Here is a 10267-nt window from a genome sequence, read left to right as displayed (position 1 = left end):
TGCATCAGCCCAAGGCTTTGTGCTCAAAAGAAAAGTTGGGGAGGATGCAGAGATCTCAGCAAAGGAAGGAAGATGCTCAGACAAGAGCAAGGTGGGGCAGCAGGGGGGATGTCTGCAGCCTGCAGGGAAAGAGGTCCAGGGGATGCCACAACACAGGACAGGGTGTGGTGGAGATGATCAAGGGATGTAAAGAGGCTGAAAGCCCCCACCAGACATGAGCTCCTTCTCCCCTGGGCTATGGCTGTTGTCTCCACCTCTGATGCCTGTGAGGAGACACCTTGTCCTTCCAGCACAGGGGCCTCATGGCCTCCTTGTCCCCAGCCAGGAACCTGGGAGGTGTGGGACCATAGTCCTGCCCTTGGCCTTGCACAGCCCCACATCACACTGTACAGGAAGGGCCCTCGAAAACGCGTGAGGAACAGGATCTGCCTTCCCAGGGCTGGAGGTCAGGGCTTGGCCCTTTGGTTAATGAAACGCATCCAGGTTTACTCAGCATCAGAGCCACCTTTTACTTGCTTACCCTGTTTCAAGTTTTCTGTCCAAACTGATCCTGGGTATGTTTTCTCAGTTGTGTCCCTCAATGGATTCATTAACCTTACAACATCATTTGAAGTTTAGATCTGATTTTGTCTTCTTCAAATTCCTCTAGGGTGTGAAGTCCATGGACTCAGCACCAAACCCACCAGAGGGGTCATTAAAGCGCCCTGGGCTGCTCCTGTGCTGCTGAGCTGGGCTGGGCTCCTGGGACAGAGGGAGCTCCTGGCAAGCGGCACCGCTGCAGAGAGACAGCTCTGCCCAGGAGCAGCTCCTCTGCACACGCAGCAGGGCTGAGGGCTCTGCCTGGGGATCTCAGGGAGACGAGCAAGGCAGAGAGAGATTAAAGGTGGTCAGGATTGGGAGGATGACTGAGAGCTCACTGGAGGAGAAACCTTTGCAGCCCTTGCCATGGTAAGTCTCTGGGTGCAGGGCAATGCAGCTGTAGCTCCTGGAGGCATCTCCTAAAACTGGCACAGGCACAGCTGGTGGGATCTGTAAGGAGGGGGCTCTTGTCAGGCAATGTTGAACAGCTGTGAAGCCGGGTGAGCACCCAGGGGTGCCCAGGGCTGTCCTGCAGAGCAGGGTCCCTGCACCCCAGGGTTATGCCAGGATAGGGACTCTGCTGCCTGCCAGGGTCAGCGCTCTGCCTGCCCAGGGAGATCCCAACAATACTGAGGAGAGAAAATGTGGGTGAAAGGAGTAAAGTCTATAGGGCAGGAAATGCTTTTCTGCTGTGGTGCTGTGTGGATCAGGGCTGCTCACAGATCCAGAACAACCCCAGCATTTTTCCAAGGGGATGACTCAAGGAGAAGATCAATGCAAGGATTACCAGACACATAAGGAGCTTTACTGAGCCTGTCTTTTCATTTTCCTCTATCAAGGCATGGGTGGTGCAGGAAAACATAAACTGAAAATGAGCTCTCCTGCTTAAACAAGTCACTGAGACTCCTGAACTGCAACTCTGAGTGATCAGTACATCTGCCAGAAGGCTCATAACATCCCTTCACCACCCCTCTGCCTGTGCACAGCACCTGCATCACCTTGGCTGGACCCGTCAGCCTTAGGCTGACCTGTCCTGTTTTCCAGCCTGCAAACAGGAAGATGCCCCCAGGCAGTGCCCTGTGAACAGGTAGGATCTGTAGGGCCAGGGGGAGGGCACAGAGGGTGGGATGGGGTCTGTGAGCACTGACAGGGAAGAGACATGGACAGGGAAACACCTCCCAGGGGGAGAATCTCCAGGCAGCAGGGAAATGATCAGAAATGAGAGGAAATTAAACCCAGAATTGTTATGGGAGGGAGAACAGAGAAAAGTCCCTGTGATCCCCTGCAGTGCAGATCCCTCCTGTGAGCAGCCCCCTGGCATCCTGTCCCCCCCAGCAAAGCCTCTGCCCTCAGGGCCGGGGGCTCCAAGGCATGAAGCAGCTCCTGTGCAGCCAGAGCTCCAGTTCCTCTGCAGAGCACAGGGGCTGAGAGCAGCTGCCCGGCAATGTTGGTGTCTGGGAGGTGGCTGCACAGCTGGGGAAGGGTGACGCTGTCTGAGTGCCTGGCTGCCTCTGCCCTGGCCTCTCTGACACCCACCCTCACCGCATTGTCCTTCTTGCTCCCCTGCTCTGGGTCACTGGTGTTGGGATCTTGTTCTTGCTGTCAGGCTCACTGGGGATGGCAGTTTCAGCTGCAGAGTCACAGCCTGATCTTGTGGGTCCTTTCCTGCAGGTGTGTCCATGGGAACACGTGTCCAGCTTTGCTCTGACCTGTGGGGCTGTGGGCAATGCAGTCTGGGTGGCTGGGGAATGAGCTGAGTCTCCCCCAGTCAAATGTCGTTATTGGGACCCTTGTCTGTTTCTTTGAGGTTTTCTTCCAAACAGTGAGGTTCCCTGCAGGATGCAAACCTGTCCTACAGCATCTGTGTGTTATCTGAAAGTCCCACAGAGAAGTGCAGAGATGCTGCAAGTGAGAAAATGCTTTTCAGGAAAGGATGAGACATGCTTTGGTTCCATCCAACAAAGCTGAACCCCAGGTCAGTCTTCTGCCCCCTGTATCCATGCCCCCTGCTGCAGAGCAGGGCTGACTCCCTGGCAGCCAGCGGGCACAGGCCCTGCTCCTCACGGCACCCCCAGCCAGCTCAGACACGGAGCTGGAGGAAGGTCTGCAAAAGGACAAGGGGGTGTGGAACAATGGGAGGGTGTCTGAGAAATGGCTTTGCTTTGTTCAGAGAAGTCTCTCCTAACTTGTCACTGTCTTTTGCTTCTATGACAGTGCCCCATGCCTACAGGCAGCAAATGTCCAACAGCAGCTCCATCACCCAGTTCCTCCTCCTGCCGTTCACAGACACACGGGAGCTGCAGCTCTTGCACTTCTGGCTCTTCCTGGGCATCTACCTGGCTGCCCTCCTGGGCAACGGCCTCATCATCGCCACCATAGCCTGTGACCAGCACCTCCACACCTCCATGTACTTCTTCCTGCTCAACCTCGCCCTCCTTGACCTGGGCACCATATCTGCCACTCTTCCGAAGTCCATGGCCAACTCCCTCTGGGACACCAGGGCCATCTCCTATGCAGGATGTGCTGCCCAGCTCTTTTTTTTCTTTTTCTGTGGTACAGCAGAATATTCTATGCTCACCATCATGTCCTACGACCGCTACGTTGCCATCTGCAAACCCCTGCACTACGGGACCCTCCTGGGCAGCAGAGCTTGTGTCCACATGGCAGCAGCTGCCTGGGCCACTGGGTTTCTCAATGCTCTGCTGCACACGGCCAATACATTTTCACTGCCCCTGTGCAAGGGCAATGCCCTGGGCCAGTTCTTCTGTGAAATCCCCCAGATCCTCAAGCTCTCATGCTCCAACACCTACATCAAGGAAGTCGGGTTTATTGTGGTTAGTCTTTTAGTAGCATTTGGATGTTTTGTGTTCATTGTGGTGTCCTATGTGCAGATCTTCAGGACCGTGCTGAGGTTCCCCTCTGAGCAGGGACGGCACAAAGCCTTTTCCACCTGTCTCCCTCACCTGGCCGTGGTCTCCCTGTACGTCAGCACTGCCATGTTTGCCTACCTGAATTTCAACTCCATCTCATCCCCATACTTGTGTCTGGTGCTGTCTGTTCTGTACTCGGTGGTGCCTCCAGCAGTGAACCCCCTCATCTACAGCATGAGGAACCAGGAGCTCAAAGCTGCTGTCTGGAAGCTGATGACTCGATGTTCTCCTCAAGTTATAAACTGCCCACGACTTTCTGGACAGCAGTTATAGTGTAACTCATTAGAGGCCTTGTCTGTCTTCTGTATTTGTTTTTGTTGTTATTGGTTTTGAATTGTGATAAATGTGGTCGTTCCATTTCTAATTAAGTCTTTTTTTTGTTTGTTTTTTTTTTTCCTGTGTAAATAAGGAGCTGTGCTTACTCTGTGTGAGTGGCCTTGCATTGACATTTTTGTTCTGAGATTCTTCTAGGACTTTTTTAGGGGTTCAGAGACAATTCCTGTGTGCATGGGAGGAGGGGAAAAGAGTCCAGAACGCAAGCATTGCCAAGGAGCACCAGCACTTGGTCTTCTAGACCTTCTGTATTTTCACTTCCACACTTTCTTTCTCATCCTTTGTGTTGGTGCAAGGCCTGAGTGCTCTGGCAGCTTGGTCACCGTCCTGCTGTGTCAGTGCTGTGAGCGCAGACAGGGACAGGCAATGGACGCTCTGTGACTGAAGTGGCCTTCAGAATAGTTGCTATCTCCTCAGGCCTAGGTCTTCTTCCAAAACTTCTCTCAAGGACATGCTTAAGAAAGTGGCCCACATATTGAAACACTGGTGTACAGCTGAACAGTGTGTGTGTGCAGGGCTGGCACACAGCAGTGTCCTCTCACAGCCAGGCCTCCTGCCAGAGACCTGCAGGACCAGCAGAGCAGGGTCAGGTGTGCACTGGACACCCCGCAGGTTCTGCCCCAGGTCACCCATCGTGGACCAGCCCCTCACAACCACCAGTTCCAGCACTGGCCTCTCCCCCAGCTTGCAGATGTTCTTTGTCTCTCCATGGAAACACACTGAAAGAGTAGGTCAGTAGTCCATGACTCCACTGTACAGATGAGCTTTAAGCAGGCGTGTCGTGTACGTGAGGTGAAATAAGCCTGAATGAGAGCAAACACCATCAACTCTTCCTTGGGGTTCCATGAAAGCCTGTGGGACAGAAAATGTCTTGAGATCACTTAATGTTGGTAGTAAAATCCCATGAGAAACTCACTGAATGCAGCACTGGGAAGTGCTTCTGTCCATTCCTTATGACGTGGAGCACCTCACATGAGTGCAGAGCAGGGTGACCCACTATAGGGCTGAGGTGCTTCCCCTCCTCTGGGAGTGGCAAAAGCAGACCAGAGACACACTGTGACTCCTGCCTCTCCGTTTTAGACAAAATGAATGTCTTTGTCTCTGAACATCATGGGTGCATAAGCAGATAACAAGGCCAGCTCAGATGGGGACACCTGACACAACCCTGACATTTCTGTGTGTGACTCCAGAAAAGCACGACTGTCCCAGTGAGATTCATCTCAGCTGCCTTGGACAGGCTCATTGCAAGTGGTCCTGTCTGTTACATCACCTGTGCCCACGATTCAGGATTGTGCTCTGTAAGTGCCACAACAATCAGAGAGGTCCTGGGGTCCATGGCAAAGGTAGATGTCAAACCCTTCTTTGAAAAGACAGGAATGAGAATTGGGAGAATTACGGGCTGATCCCTGGAAAAGGGATGGGACACGTCCTCCTGTAGCCATTTTCCATGCTCTTGAAGGACAGGAAAGGGATTGCTGAACCCAAATGGGCAGGGGAAAGAAAGGCATGTTGTGGACATGGAATTTTGCAAGGCCTCAGACATGGTCTCCTGTGATGTCCTTATAGGTAGATCGGTGCTGTCTGGGTTGAAGTGGACACTGGGTGGGAAGTTGGCTGAACAATCAAGCCCACGTCACCAGTGGTACAAAGTCCTCTGTGCAGCCATTTACGAGTGACAACGCTCAATGACCAGCACTTTGACAAATGTCTTCATTCTCCCCCTCTATGATGTCACGCAGTGCACTTTCAGCTCCTTCGTGGATGATACAAAGTTGGGCAGACACCTTGACCAACCTCACCTGGTTCACCATTCCTTGAGCAGGAGAAAGAGATGAGTTATTCTGTGAGTCAACGAGTCTTTGTCTTGGATAAGTCTTCGAAGAAAGAGTAGGTAGCAGTAGAAGAAAAAAATAATTTAAAGAAGCAGAGGAGGAAATCTAAAAGTTTTCAACATCAATACAGCACTTCCTGTGAAGAATATTTCTCCGCTCAAAACAGTAGCAGGAAATAAATTACATGAATTTGATAAACAAACATATGTTTATGAGGTCAGATCCTGGGCCATAAGGAGAGGGATGGATGGGTGTGGGGTGTTATGAGTTCAGTTGTGTCTCAGACACTCATAATCCAGTCAGAATCCTGTGGCTGTGAAGGGGACGGTGAGCTCAGTCCTGTCTCTGGAGGTGACAGCCAGGCAGCAGGGACATGGCTGGGAAAGAACCTCTGCCAAAGTACCCACAGGCACTACCCAGGAAAAGGCCTTGGAGACGGGTTGTCATGTCCATCCCACCTGAGAACACGACGGGACAGCAGCAGGAACATGGTCGTGTCTGTCAGAGAAGCTGAAAAGCCAGTAGCAATAATGGGATTTAGGAGATCATGGTGTGGTGACCTCTCTCCGGTCAGGTAAAAGACCACAGGAAGACTAACAGGTTGGGTTCCCTGCATGAAGAACAATTTTTAGAGATGGTTGAGTTTTCCTTAGTAGAAGAAAAGAAAAAAAAAGTCACAAAATGCAACTTGAATGATGGAGACTGGATAGCAGGAGGAAGAAATGTCAGTGGAAGGGCAGTGCTGTGGTGCAAAAGGTCACCCAGAAGGAGCTGGATCAGCCCATGGTTTGTGTTCCAAAGAGCAGCCAGTGAGGGTGCTGATCTTCCCTCAGCCTTGCACACCCACATCCCACGGTCCCAGGAAAAGCCCTGAGCCGTGTGTGAGGGACAGGATCCCCCTTCCCATTGCCTGGAGGTCATGGCTTCTCCTTTCAATTTTTGAAAGCAAACCAAGGGGTTCCTCAGCATCAGAGCTGAAGAAAAGACTAAAAGGAGACCTCATGGTGGTTACAGCTTCCTCACAAGGGGAGAAGGAATGGTAGGTACAGATCTATTCTCTCTGGTGGCAAGTGACAGAACCCGAGTGAATGGCAGGAAGATGTGCCACGGGAGGCTTAGGTTGGACATGGGGAAAAGATTCTTCACCCAGAGGTGCTGGACACTGAACTGGCTCCCAGGGAGGTGTCATGGCCCCAACCTGACAGTGTTCAAGAAGAGACTGGACAATGTCCTCAGACACACGGTGTGACCTGTGGGGTGTCCTGTGCAGGGACAAGAGTTGGACTCGATGATCTTTGTGGGTCCCTTCCAACTCCGGACATTCTGTGATTCTATGAAATACTAGGTCAAAACTCCATGTTTTCATTGCACAGATGAGATGTAACCATACACATCGTGTGCATGTCCACTGTGTGCATGTGGTGAGATGAACCTAAGGGAGCACTGATGCTGTCAGCTATTCCTTGGGGTGCCATAAAGGTCAGTGGGACAGAGATGGTGTTCAGGGGTCTCTTCCAACCTGCATTATTCTAGGATTCTATGAATCTTTTCCTTGGAGAGCTCTTTCATGTCAGAAGAGACAAAGGAAGATGAAGAAAAAGACAGAGTCAGAAGCAGTGTAAATACAGCAGCTCCTCTGAGGAACGTTTCTCCACTCAAACCCTTGATAGGAAATCTATTGCATACATTTGATGAAAGCAGCTCAGTTTTACCTGCTCACACACTGGACCACAAGGAGGGTGATGGCTGGGTACGATGCCATGTGGTCACTTGTGTCTCAGGAACTCATAGTCCAGTAGGAAGCCAATGGCTGTGGAGGGGACTGTGAGGTCACTTCTGCCTCTGCAGGGGATAGGCCAACAGCAGGAACATGGCTGGGAAAGGACTGTGAGGTCACCCATACGAGACGAGCAATCGGGCCCAATCAGCATGGCTTTGTGAAAGGCAGGTCCTGCTTGACCAGCCTGATCTCCTTCTATGACAAGGTGACGGGCTGAGCAGATGAGGGAAAGTCTGTCGTGGGGAGTGAATCCGCCACACAGGCTGTGGGTGTTGTGTCCTGAGACTGCAGTAAAGCCTTTGACACCGTATCCCACAGCATCTCCTGGAGAAGCTGCAGCTCATGGCCTGGATGGTGTATCTGTAATGGGTATAGAACTGGCTGGAGGCGAGATCTTTTTACTCTCTACAACTATCTGAAAAGAGGTTGTTGCATGGAGGGTGTTGGTCTTCTCCTGAGTAGCAAGTGATAGGATGAGAGGAAATGGCCTCAGTTTGTTCGAGAGAAGGTTCAGTATTGATATTAGGAAACATTTCTTCCTGGAAAAGGTTGTGAAGCAGCGGAACAGGCTTCCCAGGGAAGTGCTTCAGTGCTTTAAACACCTGGAGGTTTCTAAAATATGTATAGATAGGTTCTTAGGGACATGGTTTAGTGCTAGAGTTATGGCTGGACTCAAAGATCTCACTGGTCTCTTCCAACTCAAATGATTCTATGATTCTATGACTCTAGGCTTGAAGGGTTATTTCCCAGACTGTGGAGCTTTCCTTGGAGGTAGGAATCATAGAATCAGAGAGAGTGTTGGAAGGGAGCCTGGAAGGTCGTCTAGTCCAACTGCCCTGCCATAAGCAGAGACATCTTCAACCAGCTCAGGTTGCTTAGAGTCCCACCCAGCCTGGCCCGGGGTGTCTCCAGGGATGACGCACCCACCATCTCTCTGGGCAACCAGTTCTCGTGTTTAATCACCCACATTGTAACCAGGTGTCTGGCCTGAATCTCCCCTCTTCTAGTTCCAAACCATCACCCCTTGTTCTATCACAACAGGCCCTGCTATGAAGTCTGTCCCCATCTTGTTTATTGGCCTCTTTTAAGTACACAAAGGCTGCAATAAGGTGTCCTCGCAGCCTTCTCTTCTCCAGGCTGAACTGCACCAACTCTCCCAGTCTGTCCTCTCAGCAGAGCTGTTCCATCCCTCTGATCATCTTGGTCACCCTGCTCTGGCCCCTCTCCAACAGGTCCATGTCTTTCCTGTACTGAGGGCTCCAGAGCTGGATGCAGGACTCCAGGTGGGGTCTCACCAGAATGGGGCAGAATCCCCTCCCTTGACCTGCTGGTCATGCTCCTTTGGATGCAGCCCAAGATACGTTTGGCCTTCTGGACTGCAAGTGCACATTGCCAGCTCCAGTCCAGTCTTTCACCCACCAGTATCCCCAAGTCTTTCTCGTCAGAGCTGCTCTCAACCCCTTCATCCCCCAGGCTGTACTGATACCGGGGGTTGGTCCAACCCAGGTGCAGGACCGTGAGTTTGGCCTTGTTGAAACTCAGGATATTCACATGTGTCCACATCTCGAGCTTATCCAGGTTCCTCTGGATGACCTTCTGTCCCTCAGGTGTGTCAGCCACACCACTCAGTTTGGTGTCATCCGCAAACTTGCTGAGGATACAGGTGATCCCACTATGTCATTGGTGAAGATATTAAACAGTACTGATCCCAGTATGGACACCTGAGGGACACCACTTGTCACCAGTGTCCATCCAGACATTGTGCATTGACCACCACTCTCTGGGTGCAACCACTGAGGCAGTTCCTCACCCTCTGAACAGTCCAGTCATCAAATCCATATCTCTCCAATGTAGAGAGAAGGATGTTGTGAGGGACCATGTCAAAGGCCTTGCAGAAGTCCAGATAGATGACATCCATAGCCCTTCCTTTGTCCACTGATGTAGTTACTCCATTGTAGAAGACCACTAGTTTAGTCAGGCAGGATTTGCTCTTGGTGGAGCCGTGCTGGCAATCTCAAATCACCTCCCTGTCCTCCTTGTGCCTTAGCACAGCTTCTAGGAGGATCTGGTCCATGATCTTCCTGGGCACAGGTAAGAGGCTGACAGGTTGGTAGTTTTCAGGGTCCTCCTTTCTACAACAGAGGAGAGAAACACTGCCACACAGTTCTAGATTAGAAGGTGGAGACTGGACATGAGGAGGAAGAAATGTCACTCAAAGGCTAGTGCTGTGGTACAAGAAATCATCCAGAAGGAGGATGAGATCAGTCCATCTCCTTTGTTTCAAGAAACAGAGCATGAGAGTGGAGACACATCAGTTAATGTATGGAAATACAAGGGTGAGAGCAAGGGGAGGAAGCGAGATGGGTGTCTACAGCCTGCAGGAAACAGAAGCAGCTGTGGGACAGTGTAGGACAACCTGTGGTGGAGATGGCAAAGGGCACTGGCAAGGCTGGATGTCACCAAGAGAACCCAAGTCTTTGTCCCCTTGGCTATGGCCATCGCCTCTGCCACCAAGGCCTGTGAGGAGACATGTTGTCCTCAGGCACTGGGGCACCTCATGGCCTCCTTGCACACCCCCAGGAAGGCTGGGAACTGTCACACCATTGTCTTTCACTCAGCATCACACAGCCCACATCGCCCTGCCCCAGGAAGAGCCCTGAGCAATGTGTGAGGGACAGGATCTGCCTTCCCAGGGGCTGGGGGTCAGACCTTGGCCTCTCTGCTTCATCCAACAAAGCCAGGCTTTTCTCAGCACCTCAGCTGCCTGCACATTTCCCTTTGTTTTTCTGCCTTCATGGCCTCCAATTCTCTGC

General features: G+C 51.7%; 1 protein-coding gene across 1 annotated transcript; it reads left to right on the top strand.

Moving 5' to 3' along the window:
* Positions 1–2816: 2816 nt before the first annotated feature.
* On the top strand, positions 2817–3782 carry LOC136105105 (olfactory receptor 14J1-like). Its single transcript, XM_065844666.1, has one exon. The coding sequence runs from the start codon at positions 2817–2819 to the stop codon at positions 3780–3782; it is 966 nt and encodes a 321-aa protein (XP_065700738.1).
* Positions 3783–10267: the final 6485 nt, after the last annotated feature.

This window comes from Patagioenas fasciata, chromosome 9 (assembly GCF_037038585.1).
Source record: "Patagioenas fasciata isolate bPatFas1 chromosome 9, bPatFas1.hap1, whole genome shotgun sequence".
NCBI classification, from domain to species: Eukaryota; Metazoa; Chordata; class Aves; order Columbiformes; family Columbidae; genus Patagioenas; species Patagioenas fasciata.
Note: the sequence above shows the minus strand (reverse complement) of the source record. Positions and strands in the feature narration are given on the sequence as shown.

Excerpts from the sequence above, each read along its gene's own strand:
- LOC136105105 (XM_065844666.1), top strand. The coding sequence starts at position 2,817 with ATGTCCAACAGCAGCTCCATCACCCAGTTCCTCCTCCTGCCGTTCACA.